General features: G+C 32.9%; 1 protein-coding gene across 1 annotated transcript; it reads left to right on the top strand.

The window, feature by feature from the left end:
- The first annotated feature begins 1,954 nt into the window (after window positions 1-1,954).
- LOC123699127 (arabinose-proton symporter-like) lies at window positions 1,955-15,924 on the top strand. Its single transcript, XM_045646004.1, has 10 exons — window positions 1,955-2,047; window positions 3,066-3,296; window positions 6,275-6,437; window positions 6,817-6,998; window positions 7,713-7,897; window positions 11,780-11,949; window positions 12,694-12,850; window positions 14,005-14,279; window positions 14,694-14,821; window positions 15,792-15,924. Exons 1-10 carry the CDS (start codon window positions 2,011-2,013, stop codon window positions 15,833-15,835), a joined length of 1,572 nt encoding a protein of 523 aa, XP_045501960.1. The 5' UTR covers window positions 1,955-2,010; the 3' UTR covers window positions 15,836-15,924.
- Window positions 15,925-18,131: the final 2,207 nt, after the last annotated feature.

The raw sequence follows: 18,131 nt of genomic DNA, 5'->3' as shown, positions 1-18,131 counted from the left end.
AAATTAAGCTACAAGAATAAAGTACTGTCTCGAATGTAGGAAATTTATATTTTTGTCATTTACGTTTCTTTAGTTGAGTTGAGTTATAAAGTTAAAACTATGCTTATGCCAATAATAGTTTAAACTATGGTCTGTAGTGGCAGAATTCTGACGAACTTTGGCCTATCTAGAGCCCTTGAGCTTATGTAAGCAGCCACTGATCAAATTATAACTTCCTCAAACTCATTGAGGTATTATTATTACATGTAGAGAGGACACCACGAACAAAATTTGTGTGACAAGCAGGGCGGCGCGTGGCGGCTAGTGAGTAGTACACTTTGTAGATATTCTGCCTCCTATTAACTTATACATTCAAACCAATCAATTTACCTTACAAAAAAAATTGGTTTGAGACGATTGACTTTAACTCGTGTTTCAAATAGTGTAGTAGCGATGTCCTCTCTAGTACGTAGTACATAGTAATTCAATGATCAAACTGATCCTCGAAACTAATAATTATTCGTGTAAAGTTTATAGGTATCTGTAAATTGTCATTTTTTGAGCTAACACGATTTGTATTTGAATAATATAATTAGGTATAATATAATTACTGGGCTAGTTATGAATGCATAGGTACGTATCTTTCTTTTAACCTGTGTATAAATCAGTGTGAAATAATTTTCTTACAAGAACTGAATCACATCATGAACATCTACAGCAAAATAAAAATGTTTAACTTAAAGACAAAAATTTTAACCCCAACATAATTACGAACATATTTGTAAAAAATTTAAACACGAAGCGATAAAAGTAAATGGTTTAAACGCAGTCCCATAAAACTGCGCGCAAATCGAGAGTTTAATGAAATCGATAACAACTAACAGTCTCATAACAGTAATTAAGAACTTAATCAAGCCTTACACATCCCTCGGCTCACGTAGAAACAATTTTCAACGGGCGGCCGACATTAATGTATATTTTGTTCTTTGATAGCTCTGTGTTTTATGTTGTTACGGTCGGTTCTTATTTTTAGTTCTAGAAGAGGATTGAAACATAGTCAAACGTTTTATTCATCAAATTCGGTTTGTTATAACAATATTTTCTACAGACTTGAACTACAAAGTCATTTATTCATTTTAACTTTTTTTTAATGTTTTCGCTTCAACTCATAAGATTTGACGCGAAACTCCATAGTTGTTTTTTTATAATTGTTTTAGATGTAAGAGTAGGATTTGATAATATTATTGAATATTTTTGCCAGGTATCCTTAGTATTATTGTTAAATCTTAGTCACTACAATATTATAAATTTGTCTTTTAGCTTGGTCCATGTTTTTACAAATATTTTATTTTGCCACAAAAAACTCTACTATGACATACTATTCGTATGCATGAAAATGCATAAGGTTATGTAATTGTAAAATTCCCAACCTATAAAATTATCTGATGCAAAATTTTTTTATAGGAAAATTACGACCAATGTGTAACCATGGTTACTCTACGTAAAGTTAATGTTTAGAGGGACTACTCCATTTTGTGATCTTGAACCTTCAATAAATACGTAAATATTATCATTCATTAATTAATAAATATTATTCTCGTTACCTTCGTTATTATTAATATTCATTACAAATTATTTACGGTACGTAGCTTTCTAAATAAATGATATTGGATGTGTCTAATTAATATTATTTTCCTTGAATTTTCCATATAAATCAATTTCGATTAATAGGTACTTAGTGTCGTAAGACATTTCAATGTATTACACCACAATAATTTACACAGGTTATATGAAATTATCTTAGTGAAACATTTATTAACCAATTTAATTGGAACTTCCTGTATCAGGCTAATACATGTGAAAGGAGGTTTGTTATAGAATTTAATAGCTCAAAATAAAATTGTTTTCTTACGCAAAGGTTGGGAAGATATATAAATAATTTGAAACATTTGGTACAGTAGCATTCTACCTTTGTCAGCTACAATGTCTTAGTGTTATTTTTGTGCATTATTTTAATAAATACAAGTGAAAATGAGTAAAGTAGACTTACAAGTTCTGGGACGTAGTTGTATGTATTATTTTTATTTATACCTACTTTTATTAATAATTTTAAATTAATTTAAGATTTTATTAAATAATAAATGCCGCGGCAAAGCTATTGCATAGCATGCCTTCAAGCCACACCTCCGAGCCCGTCGGAGTGGGGAGCGTGAGGTTTTTTCGTTACGGAATTTCTCGATTCAGTCCCTGCGCTCAAGGCCCGCGATAGAAGCTATGCAATAGCTTAATAAACCTGATAAACCTGTTAAGTTCATAAATAATATTATTTGATTTGGTACAAATAAGTTAAGTGATGATATTAATTATCCAAGTTTGGTCTAATTATGTTAAGTGCACTTACGTTGTAAATGGCCGTGCGTTGATTGAGTATTCGTTTTACAAGTCTATGTTAAGTTATATTAATATACTAGCAGTCCGCCCCGGCTTCGCCCGTGGTACATGTTTACGTTTTCTCTACATAAGAACCATCCTCGTACTTCAAGGAATATAATAAAAAAAGAATTATCGAAATTGGTTCAGCCGTTCTCGAGTTATGCGCTTACCAACACATTTTGCGATTCATTTTTATATATAAGATTTGTATCAAATAAAAATACATTTTTTTTTTGTACTTACGTTGTTTTGATACAACCTATTTAAGGTATTTCTACTCAGTAGGCTTGTGTGAACGAAACGAAAGAGGAAGTTTTTATTAGTATAGTTGGCCAGAAAACAAAAAAATGACCATTTTTGCACTTACGAGGTATTATAAGTATACCAAACACCACAGATATAATAGCATCCATAAAATATTGAAGAAATTCTGTTATATTTGACGTCTTCAGAAAAATCAATGGTATATGACTATATCTTATGGATATATCCCAAATTTACATCTTTTTGTCATTTTCTTTTTAGGATAAGGAATGGTTAATTTCTAATTTCTTTCAAATGCGTTTTCCCATCTATTGAGATTTTGACTTTGTCACGTTTTAGAAGCAACTGAGCGCTATGTTTATCATATTTGTGTTAATAATTACTTTCAGCCCAAGATGAGCCCGAACACACTATCCCCACAGCGATGCAAGAAGTCGACCTAGCATTAAAAGAATGTGGTTTCGGTCGGTTTCACATAAAGCTACTACTATCTGCGTATGTAGGATGTACTTGTGGTCTAATTGTGTCAATCACCACGCCTTATATACTGCCCATAGCTGAATGTGACTTGAATATGAGCTTGTTGCAAAAAGGGGTGCTAAACGCAATACCGTATGTCGGTAAGTATACTTTGCCAAAACAATTTAAAGTCTAATAGATAAGTAAGAAAGAATATTTTGCTTTGTTAGAGCCAGCGCGTACGAGCAACTTTGTCTCCGCAACTATTTTGTCTCTCCACCCATGGGCTAGTATGAAAGTGCGCGCACGTAGCGAGGCAACTCCCCATACAATTAATGGGAGAGACAAAATAGTTGCGGAGACAAAGATGCTCGTGCGCGCTGGCTCTTAGGAGAGACTAAAACTATGAGTGCACTATTTTAATATGATATGTAAATTGTAGTTTCTAACGCATAATTCATATTATTGAATGCTGAAACGAAAAAAAAAAATAAACAATAACACTATGAACCGATTATATAAACGGGGCGATTCATTCGATTGAGTTTTCAGAACAAAATATAAAAATATTATAGACTTATATATTATATATCAATAAAGATTTTGATCTATATTTCCTTATCTGCGCTTCGTAGATTCATCCGCGTGACTTCGCTCCCGTTGGTCTTAGCGTAATGATATTATAATATCTATAGCCAATAGAATTCCTCGTTATATGGGCTATCTAACACCGAAAGTATTTTTCAAATCGGACCAGTAGTTCCTGAGATTGGCGCGTTCAAAAAAAAACAAACAAACTCTTCAGATTTATAATATTAGTATAGATTAATTACTCACATTAGTTTCCGTCATCATCACAATAAATTTTATCGAGATAAGAAACGTTAAATAAGGAAAAACTGTAAGTATAAGTCCTAGATAGTGCGACTTTTGCATATTTGTTGCAGATGGTAGACAAAACAAACGCAAAAGATAATATTTTTATAAGTCTAAATTTGAGTCCTATGAAAACATCTACTTATCTCAGAAACTAAATATGTACTCAAGCCTCAATTTATCGTACAATTTATTTTCCATACTCACTAAGGACAGACTAATTATTAAGTCTGTTTAGTAATCGCTCTACAGCTTGACCGCAGTGGCTGTACCGCGCCCTAGGTAAGTGCGGTGACCCGGACCGGGTAAGAAAGAGAGTTAGAAGTTAGATAGACCAAAGAATCGGAACAGTCGATACTCTCGCCCCCCTCGCCACGCAGCCCTACAGGCTACAGCTGCGGTCAACCTATAGTTAAGAAAATTAAATTTACAAAATGTATAAATCCCCGTAAAGGGGGACGCCCTTGCGCATGTCGCTACCAGGTTGAACTTTCAGTTCACCCACGCGTCCCGCGTTAAGATGCAGAAGCCGTTCTGGTTAACATCGAATACTACGTTAAGATGTACTAATGTATAAGTGTACTGTGTAGTTCCGTGACCCCTTGTGCGGTATTGGACATTAAACATCTGTTTCACTGATCGATTATCTCAACGGACAAAAAGGTGATCAGCCTTCTGTATCCTGCTAGACCGAGAATTTTTTGTCTACCGGGAATGGAACTCAGGACTCGACTACGCTCAAGCGTTAAACAAGGAGGCCTTCGGGCTTAGAGCACTAAGCCATTGAGCCCCAAGCGGCCCAATCGGGTCACGACACAATAGATTTTCTATTGTGTCTGTGATTCCTGGGGCTGAGTTAATAATATTAGCAATATCTTAATACATTTTCTCCATGACAAGACATTGCCTGTGCTCCGCCGATATTCTGTAATCCCCTTTATACATAAAGGTCTTACTGGAATGCTTTATATGATGATTGATAACATTTTTTGTTGCAAATTAAATTCTCTACAACTTTGTTCCAGTCACTTTTTATCGTAACCTATAAGCAAAAAAGTTATAAGCGAAAATGTTCAGAAATTAGGCATATTTATATTTTTCAATAAAACTTTTTTTTATAAATTTACGATGAAATAATATCAGACCATTTTTGTAGATTGTTTTTCGAGGAACAACTTTTATACAAAACATTTTTTCCTTAAGTAACTTCTGCAATCACATTTTTGAATTAAAAAAAAAGAGGTTGTGCTTATCAAATCGATTGTATTTTGTTTTTAATTTGATACCTCAGATCTATTGACTGGGTGAAGCGATTATAGTTCATTGTTTTTTTTTTAAAGTTGTTTCTGCCCTGTGGTCCTATCTAAATTCTGACAATTTTAAATCTGTATCAGTTGAAAAGGCGGTTTTTTTGTTAAAAAAAATATTGCAGATCTTTTTTAGATATATCACAGATTAAAAAATAACACGTAACGTTCACTTCGTGTCAATAAAATTGTTTCCTGCAGGCAAATTGGAGACAAATTGATACAGTAAAAAAAATCTAACTCAAAGTTCTAAAATAAATTTTATTCACTCTTCTCTGTCCAGTTTTAAACGTTTTCTATTGAAATTCATTTATGTAGTACCTATGTTTGTTGGATATAAATCTGTTAACGATTAAATTTAACCGTATTTATTTTTTGTGAATTGTTGATACAACAGTTATTAATAAAACACTAGATTACTCTACCTTCTTTGCATACTATTTATTTGTCTATTTTTTAAATCAATTACAGGTTACAGAGTTATTTAGAAAAATGAAGTTAAAATTATCATTAAAAATTTTTAATTGGAAAAAACAACATTTGAATCATGAGAAGATACTAGTCTATGTGTAAATTCTGTCTCTTTGTCATTTTTATTTATCATCATCATCATCATCATCATCAGCCCATATACGTTCCCACTGCTGGGACACGGGCCTCCTATGAGGGTACAGGCCATAATCCACCACGCTGGCCAAGTGCGGGTTGGCGGATGACACATGTCGTCGAACTTTTTAATTCTTCGACATGTCGGTTTCCTCACGATGTTTTCCTTCACCGTTCGAGCAGTGGTGATGTTACAACATGCGCAGATAAATTGAAAAATCAATTTATTTCCTGCGCGCTCGCCTGGTCTCGAACCACGGACTTATCGATTCGAAGTCCGAGGTCTCACCACTGAGCCACCACTGCTCTACCTCTGCATTTTTATTTATATGAATTTATATTTGTTTCAGGAACGATAGTATCATCATCATTAGCAGGGTTTTTAACAGATTCATTCGGCAGAAAGCGGTTTATTGTTTGTGGCTTTCTAGGTATATTCTTCTTTACCGTCATTTCTGGTTTGAGCCAAAAATATTCAATATTAGTGACGTCGAAGTTCTTCGAGGGATTGTTGTGAGTAGTATTGTAGAGTTTTTTTATATATTTTGTTATTTAAACTGACTTTTACAAATTGTTTAAATCATTTGCTATTTTAATCTTACTTTTAAAAATTGACATAATATATTTTAATTCTCGATTCATATTTATACTAGCATCTGTTAATATTCAGAAATTAAAGACTTTATCGGATTTCAAACGCGAGTTATTCATTAGATTATTATCCCGACGTTTAACCACGCTCACTGCAAAGTGTGCGAAACGTTGGGATAATAATATCAATATTTATATATTATTTATCTTTAATTTCTAAATTTATATTACTCGTGTAAAGTCAAATACAAGAAAATATCCCTTAACACTATCCCAACTCATAAACATGTTATCCAAACAGATTTGCGATTTCATTCAGTCCATTCTTGGCGCTAACCTCTGAGCTATGCCACAGCGGCATCAGGGATCAAGTGATGCTGGTCCAAATGTCCTTTTTGGTTATTGGACAGATTTCTGTCGCTTTAATTTCCTGGGCAATTCTCAGGTGCGATTGGAGGGATGTGTTGTTCAATGGGTATATAGGTAAGTGGACCGTTTGATTCTGGACTGTGTTGAAATGTAGTGGACATTTTGATGTTTCGTTTCTGTGGAAATAAGGACTAAAATAAATTTAGTGAAATTTTGCTGTTTAATTTCTAAAGGATGTAGTATTGGGCTCTTGTTTCTTTTAATGAAATTAATATGGATGTAATTTCGATTTATTGATTTGGTTAAAACAAAAAGTTATGCGTATAGTTTTAATATAAGAGAAAATAAATAACACACTTTTAGCAAACAGTCTTTAATATTCACGTTCATTTTTAAACTTTTGTTGCGATGTTCTAAAGTAACTTTTTAAAGGTGTAATTTAATATCGCAAACTTTTGTCAATTATGCGGTATCGCATAGTTTATAAATGAGGTGATGATATTCTTAATAGTTCTAGTTGAACAATAATAAGAAGCAGTCTTACAAAAAACTAATACAATATTAGTCCGGTAAAACATTCAATTTATTTAGTTTTAGCATCTATCTATTTAATTAAATCACTTCATAACGTGCGAGGTGCGAGGATGTGTTTGTAAATAACTAATAGTATCGCTTCAAACGCTAAACGCTCCAAAATTCGAACTAAATAAGCGATATGATTGGTTTTTACAAACACATTCCTCGCTACACATCCTCCTACGTTATTGGTGGAAAAGCACCCTTGCACGAAAATTGTATTGTTACCAAAATGTATTGCTATGTTTTCAGTCCTCAATACATGGAACTACTATCTCCTCATAATGTCAGTCTGGTCCCTCTGTGCGAGCATCCTATACATGTATTTGCCTGAAAGCCCTAAGTTTTATGTAACACAGCGCAAATACAATGAAGCGAGAGATGTTTTAATTCGAGTGTACAAAGAAAACACGGGAAAACCAGCGGAAACTTTTAAGGTATAGAAAAGATTTGTAATTCATTTAAACATTCGCGAAATTTTGGTTACAAGATTACAGTTTTGAAGATTAAAGTTGAACCAGAAAGGTTTGAAAGTTTTAAGAAATTGAATCAACACCACTATTTTTAAATTAGTGCAAAAAAATTAACGGTGCGTTAAGTATCTTTAACCAATCATATTTGTGTAAGTAATAATTAAAAACACTAACAAACAGAAATGTCCCAAAATTGACCACATAAATATGTAAAAATTGTTAACCGTATAATTTAATCAATGACCCACACTAGGTACTGTCTTTTCTAGCGTACGATTTCCAGTTATAGGTAGGTGAAACAGCTCCATTGATAAATTCTGGCAAACTCGCGTCGAAGCCCGCCATCATTCATCCCGCCACCCCCTTTCCCTCTGCGCCCGCGCTGCACCCCAACCAACCAAGTACCAACTACCAACGCGACAAGCAGTGCTAAATTGTTAGCAGAAGTGAAAACTTGATTTTTTTGGTCGCGTTTGTTTACGTTTTTCCCGGTACGATGTCATATCAATTCACATAACGGGATTATGTACTTATGCTTCGTGCGTACTTTTTGAGTGGGGAAAATGCGAGTGCAGCAGTACGTATGTACAGATAAGAACTTAGAGATAAGAATACCCGAACGCTCGATCGCCAAATTTACGAACCGTGGTAGATGCTTACCAGCGTTTGCTTGATTTACGGTTCATTTCACGCACCGTCCCACAGTACAGAACGAGGAAGACCGGCGCGCGTTATCACAAAATGTTTACGACGATGTACTAGCGTATTTTGAAGAGGATCCACAACGTAGTACGAATAACGGTTCGTCGTGAATTTCTCACAGCACAGAGTTTGGAAGTCAGTGGATCGGTCGAGGCGGGCCTATAGCTTGGCCTCCTCGCTCACCTGACCTCACACCCTTGGACTTCTTTTTGTGGAGTGAAATTAAGTGTAAAAAAGTGAGCCGGTTAGTGTCGAACAATTAAAACAGCGGCTTTTGACGAAGTGAAAAGACAAAAAAAACGTACTTCTCTCGTTAAAAAACAATTTAATAAAACGTGCGGCTGCGTTTTTATATCGAGATCCCCGAATTTCATTATTTTGTGCTGTTTAATCGATAGCTGGTAGTGAATTTTCATATCAAACTGCTTTTATTTTTCGACGGAAATGCGTAGTTTTTGTGAAAATCGAAAGAGATGATATTAATTTTAAGGTTATTTTTGTACTACATATAAACGCAACTTTAAGTAAAATCTTAAGCCATTATACAGTATCAAAATGTCTAATTATCTCACTCACACGCATTATTTAAAAATTTATTATAGCCAAAAATCGTCCCATATTTTGTATTCACAATATGCCACAGATTAGTTAGGGTAAACTTGCTTAATTCGTACCACTTAAGGAGAACCTCAAAAATTATGGAAATGAACAATGATACACAGTTATTTATATTAAGTAATTATAATTTCACTAAGGTTCTATTAGTATTTCAACAAAAAATAACATAAATCTTATAAACTTCTGAGAAATAAACAATTTTCAAAAACTTAAAAAAGGTACGATTTAAGACCATTCATCTTAAATCGTACTAGTATATTCTTAAATCGTACTTTGAGATCCTATCATTGGTTTACAGTCTTAAAAATCACAATTTTAATAATCTTCTCCTCTTCTTAATCTTAATGTACCTAGATTAATTCTTATTAATACGGCGGATGGTTTTACATTTTGTTTTTTGTTGTTCCTGCACATAGCATAGTCATTTTCATCTTGTTCTTGTTTCTTTTCCTTGTTTCCTTTTTGAGGTGTTTTCGTTTTCTTTAAATTTAGCTTCTTTGATATGGTCGTCTTCTTGGTTTCTTCTATCTATTTGACTGACCGGTTGGCTTGGTTGGTAGTGGCCCTGCCTTCCAAGCCAGAGGTCGTGGGTTCGATTCCCACCCGGGGCAAATATTTGTGTGATGAACATAGATGTTTGCTCTGTGTCTGGGTGTTATTTATCTATATAAGTATATATTTAAAATTATATATGTATGTTTATCAGCCATCTGGTTTCCATAACACAAGCGAAAGCTTAGTATGGGATCAGATCGTGCCGTGTGTGAAAATTGTCCTGAAATATTTATTTATTTATTTATATTTATCTTTATTTTGAGCTCTTGTTTATATGGACTTCCTGTAATAACGAGAGAACCTGTGACTTTTCTGTTTAACTGTTTTGAATGTCCTGGAATGGAATTCAATGGCGACAATAGGTAGCTAATTTTCCGTGAGTAGCTTTATTTTGATGAGACGCCCAATAATTTCTTGTACGAAACTCTCGATTGTGGTAGCTTACAGAGGTAACAAGGATAAAATGTTTTGATTTGATGGTTCTCAAATATTTATTACGCAATTTGTAGGACAATATGTCTGTTGAATTATATAAATATTAACTAAGTGAAAACAAAAAAATCAGCTGGTTAGTAATCATTTATGATGAACCCGTTATCGATAGACATTGGAAAGAGGGGACTCTTTGATCAAACCATAGATTTTGTAGGACAAATATTTTTTCGAATAATTTAGATCTTGAGATTGAACAAAAAAAAAAATTCAGTTACTAATAAATATTTGAGAACCATCAAATCAAAACATTTTATCTTTGTTACCTCTGTAAGCTACCACAATCGAGAGTTTCGTACAGTAAATAATTATTGGGCGTCTCATCAAAATAAAGCTACATGGGCGATGGATCCTGAACTAGAATATGCATTTCCGGTGAAAAAGAAAAGCATTTTGCTATGAAAACTCACTACCCTCTACCTATTTTACAACGGTAAACAATGAAATTCGGGGATCATATTTCAAAAATTTAGCCTTGATATTGTTTGTTTTGTAATTACATACCTACGTATTTAATTAATTGTAAAAAGAAAGTAATTTTGCCGGTCCTAAGCCCGGATGAAGTATGAAGGGGAGATTTGACTTTAGGAAAGTAAATGAAGTTAGTACCTACATCTCTTGTTTCATTTTATTGTCAAATGTTAGGTAAATACTATCAATGAATATTTAAGTGAGACTTTCTTAAATAAACAATTAATGATTATATCTTTGCTATTTATCGATATTATGTAATTCTTACATCATACATATGATAATAATGTATTCGCTAACATGTCCTTAAAATTTGTGTACTAATTAAAAACAGTGGTGTATTTTAATTTTCGATTTTCGATACATTGATCGGTCGAAATTTCTTTGTAACATTGGACATTCAATTATTATTTATTTAAATATTTTTCAGTTTCCACCACATTTTCATAGTATTTAGTTACATTCGAATGAAACGCATGATTTCAAAGAAAATATAATATCGTGCTTCAAATTCAATGAGCTTACTATTCAATCATCATAATCAATTTTTGAGAAATATAATCAATTTTAATTTAGTATTAACTTATTTCAACTTATCAGAAGCTAGATATCTGCCCGCGGTTTCGCCCGCGTTGTCAAAGAAAAACCCACGTAGTTCCTGTGTCCGTAGGATTTTCGTGTTTAAACCTTATATTATGTATACCTATACTTTCTCAGATCACAAACTATCTCTTAACCAAATTTTATAGGAATTGGTTCTGTATTTTTATGTATAACTTAGAAGGCAAACGAGCAGACGGGTCTTAAGCTGATGGAAAGCGATGCCCGCCGCCCGTTAGCATTCGCGATGTTATAATATTGTGTTAGTGTAGGCGTGAAAAAAAAACAGACAGACAGTTACTTTCAAATTTATCTATATGTAAGCCGTAGGGATGAACAGAAAAATATAACAATCAAAAATCAATATCGTAACCAAAAAATAATAATTCCTACTATATATATTTCCAGTATGTGAACTTATGGAAAGACGAAATGAAACAGGCTATGGTTGAGACTCCGGAAGGCGAACATAAGAGCCAACTATCGGCTGGCTTCGAGAATATCAAACCGCTGTTTCGACGGCCTTTGTTGTTGTATCTTTTGCTCTTCTGCTTTATAAACTACTTCACAATGATGCAGTGAGTATAACTTACCCAATTTTAGATTTCTATGAAGATTATTGCTTATAATATGAATAAAGCATTGTTATTTTAAGGATTTTAAATGCACTTGATTCGTCTATCGTTTCAAACTTGTCCTTACTGGCGATCTCCATCTGGGGCGATGCCAATCTGGTCAAGTTCAATGCGACTAAGACCCAGGCGTGTCTATTCTCCGCTAAACGGAGTCCATTCCATCTGACTCCGACTTTCTTTAGTGTATTAAAAAATGTATTAAAAATGGGTTGACTGGGAAAATCCTGGACAGGATATTTTTTTATTAATTATTAAAAAATCTTTTATTTTTATTTTTTATTAATTGCAGTTTCGAGATAATAAAACAATTTTGTAATAAAACAGCGCTGACATAATTTTTTTCATCATCCTATCAAGTGAAACTAACTGGTACCGACCTGTTTATACCTGCCAACCTAGCCGTTTGTCCGGGTAAATATTAGAAAACGACTATGACTGCACATTCTGTAGGTTTCATACTTTAAGTCTATTATAATTTTTTTTATTACATATATGGATACTGCAATTAATAAAAAAAATGTTTTTTTTAAATCATTAAAAATGTCCTGTCCAGGATTTTCCTAGCCAACCCATTTTTTAAAACACTAAATTTATTATAAAATTAGTCTCATTCCATTATCACGCCGTTGCAGGTCGACTTATATTCGGATCTTAGACCATAAGAAATTTACAATATCTTGTTTCCAGATACAACGTACTTCAGCTGTGGTTCCCACAACTTTCTACAATAGTGGAGAACTACAGTCAGAATGGGACTGACGATTTTTGTGTCATATTGGACGCATATACCCATGGTCTTAGAATTAAAGTTAACATGACAAGTGTGGACGACGTGTGTGTGCCGGTATGTATGCTTCTCAGAATGAAAACCAAAAAAGACCTATACTTACAACCTACAGGTGATTTAAAAAATATCTAAGGATTTACAAATTAATAAGATTTTGGCATCAAATGTCTTCAAAATCAATTTAACTCGAACGAACGAAAACACTAAGTCGAACTTATTAAATATGGCATGCAGATCTTCACTGAAAAAGACAAAAATGAAACATTTGCTTGACCATTTTGAAATATCAGGAAACTTCTCTAAAAGCTGTTTATAGATAAGCCCTCTAGTGATATTCTACACTTCAATGTGACTGCTATATTTGAAAATGGAGCGAATGTAGCAAAAATGTTAGATCTTTCATATTCTTGACCAGGTATATTATAGTAGAACCGATCAGAGGGGTTAGACAAGTGGCTTTCGTTTAGCGTAACGTTTGATAGAATAGATTATGAATGTATGAGATTGACATAAGCTGTAGATAAATGTATCGACAGCTTACGTCAATCTCATACATTCATAATCTATTCTATCAAACGTTACGCTAATAGAAAGCCACTTGTCTAGGGGGGCTGCAGCCTCAGCTTTCAATTTTGGTTCATTTTATTGGTATCATGGCTTTATTCTTTTATCTGAAGCTTTTAAGGATCGATTTTGACAAAGCCAAACCGATTTAGCTAGAAATTTGAGCTTAGTTTATACGTAGTTTATTCTTTAATAAACTACGTATAAACTAAGCTCAAATTTTCTTAAATATTTGCTCCTAGTGGACTAAAGAGTCCTAGGAAATTCTTAATTAGAAAATTCTCGAATGTTCAATATTAAAATACCACTTATAATAACTGATATATTTTATCAATGTGAACAAAAACCATCAATGTAACAAGGTTAAACAATAAAAACTTTGAAAGAAAGAAAGATCATTTATTTAACACCACAAAGTTGCAATAACAATTGCAGGTCAATACAATTCAAACACAATAATAAATTTACAGTGTAAAACTAAAACATGATACAAAGCTAAAAAGTGCGTTATCTATATTTTAGTACACTACATAATATGAGTTACTACGTGGTTACTACCTAAATCTAATTACAATTTAATTTTCACCAATCTATAATTCTTACTTTGCATGCAAAGCTTTGTCCTCATTAATCGTTACAAATTGCAGGTACGGAGCGGAGACGAAACATATCTAAACACAGTCATATTAGGTTGTATCTGTCTAGTACCATGTATCATCACGAGCATCCTAGTGAATAAGGTCGGCAAGAAGAACCTATTCCTCGTCTGCGGTTTATTATCTGTGGGCTGTACGATTGGCCTGAGATGGACTGTGTCTAAGATTCTATTGGTATCGTTATTTTCAACTGATGTGTCTACCGCGCGGGCAATGTTGAGTTTGACGCAAGCTATGGTCCTGGAACTATTCCCAACTAGTTATAGGTTGGTACAAAGTTTAATACTAGTAAACTTGCTATGATTATTTGTATATAACTTCGTTTAATTAATAGTTAAATACTTAGTGTCGATGAAATTTCGTATGCGGATGATTTATCAATATAAAATAACATTTCGTTACAAAAACTTGTAGTTCTAAGAAATAAAACTAACATTACTATCGTTACATCAACTTTTTTAACGCAGACCAACTTATATCTAATTAACCTAAATAAAGTTCTAACAAGACCTAATCTTACCTGTCCGCCTGAAACATTCCATCAAGTCTACAAATTATAGGTCCCAAAAAACTGACACTAACATTCTCATCAAGTATACTTTGCTCAGAAACAGCACAATAAACAGATGTAGCATGGACTGAATGATGAATTACGTATTATTTAATAATTATTATTTCAGGTCGCTCGCAATGGGTCTAGTTATGATGGCTGGTCGTATGGGAACGTTGGTTGGTAACGTAACGTTCCCAATTCTGTTGGACTTGGGGTGTGTGATACCATTCTTCACTTTATCTGCACTTATGTTAGGTGAGACTATCTTTATAATAATTATTATTATAGATTAGCTGTGTACTCCGGCTTCACTGCACTATCGAAGATTAGTCGTATCAACTCAGAATGTAAATAAATAAAAACTTTATTGACATAAAAATCCTTCGTGGGCTCATGCACAACACTTTGCTGAATAAAATCATGTTCATGGATTACCATTTTATACAGCATAATATATGCAGACAAAATTCATTTTAAATGTACATAAAAATCATTTGATTTATTTTTGGATTAAGACTTAAAAGATGCCATGAACAGTATCTTTTTATATTGATTAACGCTTAAACGTAGAGCCGAGAGATCAATTTCAGTCCCAAAATGGATTATCCAAAAGTGACAGTACGCAGAATACCATTAAACCTAAGCATTAAACTATTTCTCTGAAATGAAAATCGATCAAGAGATGTCACCCATCCATCTTGTGAGATGTTTCTAATAAGACAGTATAAACTTAGGCCAGGAAATACTAACAGAAATTATTGGGTCATTTGTACCAGTATGACAGTTCTTCAGGCGAGTACGTTAAAACAAAAAGAAAAATGATGGTAACTTGTAGCCTTATTATAACACTGTGTAGAAATAAATATTAAAATTGGATATGTTTCCACAATAAGATCGTAGATACTTTCTACATGTAATTTTCAGTTTTTAACCGACTTCAAAAAAAAGGTGGAGGTTATCAATTCGGCCGGTATGTTTTTTTTTAATGTATGTACACCGATTACTGCAAGGTTTCTGAACTGATTTACGTGATTCTTTTTTTGTTCGATGCGGGATGGCATCAAATTGGTCCCATAAAAATTGTATTCGGATAGGCCCAGTATTTTTTATTTTATGAGCATTTTTGTCTGTATTTGTAAATGTTGCAAGTGCAAGTTTTAAGTCGGTTGTTTTTAACGCAGTTATCACTTGTTACATTCTAGTAAGTACCAATAATTTTTTTCAGGTACTTGTATAATGGCGTTATTTTTGCCCACCAAGATGACGTAGAATCAAAGAAGAATTAAACATAGTATTAATACATATTATATTATTTGTGTAAATGAGAAGTTGTTTTGATGATAAATTAATAAATTATTCTATTTAATCTTTCTTATTTTATTTCTTTTTGTGAGATGGACTCCTACAGGTCCTATCTGTTTACAAAATTTTGTTGTGCAAGTTTGAAAGCCATCGTGACGTTTTTTTCTATTTGATAGGTAATCTAATTACTTTTATCGGTACCAGACAGTCTCGGAATATATTGTATTGAAAGGAATATATTGAATAAAAAACAGAAAAAATAAAATATAAGTTCCGAGAAACCTATCTAGTCGATGATCATAATATAATACAAAAATATATGTAATGTACCTATCTAGTGAAATCTTATTCAATTTTATTTATTTGTACAATAAATATCACGTAATACACCATTACTGTTCCCAGGTACGCATTGGTACTGAAACCTATTTGTATTCTGTCATACTGGGCTGTATTTGTGTTCTCCCTAACATAGTTACAAGCTTGTTAGTGAATAAATGGGCAAAAATAACCTGCTTATAATTTGTGGCTTGATTTCAACGGGTTGCACGGTTGATTTGCAATGGGCGGCGTCTAAAACAGCGCTGGTATCATTATTCTCAACTGATGTATCGGCTGCCAGGGCAATGATAAGTCTTACTCAGGCTATGGTTCTGGAGTACTTTCCGACTAGTTGCAGGCAAGTGAGAGTATTTTAATTGGTTACTCGAGATGTTTAATTTATATAGTCAATGAGGTTGGATTTAATATAACTATGAAGACTTTCAATTGCTATTATCATTTTTAGTTTTTTGAACATAAATATGATGTAATTTTACGTATATACGATTCATATAAGAAACGTCATCTATTTCTTATTTTATAATTTTTAACCGACTTCAAAAAAAGGAGGAGGTTATCAATTCGGCCGGATTGTTTTTTTTATGTAGGTATGTACACCGATTACTCCGAGGTTTCTGAACCGATTTACGTGTTCTTTTTTTGTTCGATGCGGGATGGTGTCGAATTGGTCCCATAAAAATTTTATCCGGATTGGCCCAGTAGTTTTTATTTTATGAGCATTTTTGTCTGTATTTGTAAATGTTGCAAGTGCAAGTTTGAAGTCGGTTGTTTTAAACGCAGTTATCACTTGTTATGGATACATTTGATTGCTACTTTTGTAAATTATTTTGATATGTTGTTTTTTCCTATTTACTATTCACAATAACTATGTTATGTTTCCAACGCTTTTTACATCCCCGTTATATTATTATAAGGTTAAAAACAGCATATATGGGCATATTAATGTTATTAAATATTAATTGTAAAGGTTAATTAATTGTATAAAATATAAATAACATTGGACCATTAAAGACCCCTGTGGAACGCCGTATGTATTACACCTTAAGTAAAGCAATATTAATTTGCAGGTCGCTAGCAATGAGTTTCATTATGATGTCGGGTCGCACTGGGACCTTATTTGGGAATGTCATGTTTCCAATATTGCTCAACATTGGATGTGTTGTACCACTATTTTCTTTAGCATCCCTTTTATTTGGTAAGTATTTATAACGATTATATTGAGTAATGTTATAAGAGGCTATGTGTCCGTAGAAGATTGCCTATGAACTTGTACATATTTTTTTCATATTTGTTGGTATTTGGTATTTTTTGTTTATTTTTGATTTCCCACGATTTCTTTCCTATACGTTTCTTTAAGATATTGAATTCTATTTTGTTTCAGGTAATTACTTCCTTGGCGTTATTTTTAAAATGAAGATGATACTTTTTATAAATTGTTAACAATAAGATTATTAAAGTAAATTTTTGTCAAGTCACAGTTTTTTTATTATTCACCTTACTGTTAAGTGCAAAATCACCAAAAAAATGAATCATTGACGGATAATTTTGACTAGTATTTCGTATCCATGTTAGGTGCAGGAGTAATATTATATTGAATACATTCTAGAATGTAGGAAATATATAATTTTATAATTTACATTCCTTAAGTTATAAAGATAAAACAATGCTAAACCCAACAATAGTTTAAACTATGGTCTGAAGTGGCAGAATTCTGACGACCTTTGACCTATCTAGAGCCCTTAAGCAGCCACTGAACAAATTATAACTTCCTCAAATTGATCCTCGAAACTAATTATTCGTGTAAAGTTTATAAGTATCTTGTAGATTGTTATTGTTTAAGCTAACACTATTTTTAATTCTAACAAGTGTCGTAAGACATTTCAATGTATTACACCACAATAATTTGCTCAGGTTATATGAA

Source organism: Colias croceus, chromosome 17 (assembly GCF_905220415.1).
Source record: "Colias croceus chromosome 17, ilColCroc2.1".
In the NCBI taxonomy this organism is placed as follows: Eukaryota; Metazoa; Arthropoda; class Insecta; order Lepidoptera; family Pieridae; genus Colias; species Colias croceus.
This window is presented reverse-complemented; position numbering and strand designations above follow the sequence as displayed.

Bases quoted from the DNA above. Each gene is read 5' to 3' on its own strand.
- LOC123699127 (XM_045646004.1), top strand. From the start codon at position 2,011: ATGAGTAAAGTAGACTTACAAGTTCTGGGACGTAGTT. The intron at 3,297-6,274 runs GTAAGTATACTT...TATTTGTTTCAG, and splicing joins AAACGCAATACCGTATGTCG to GAACGATAGTATCATCATCA. The intron at 12,851-14,004 runs GTATGTATGCTT...TACAAATTGCAG, and splicing joins TGGACGACGTGTGTGTGCCG to GTACGGAGCGGAGACGAAAC.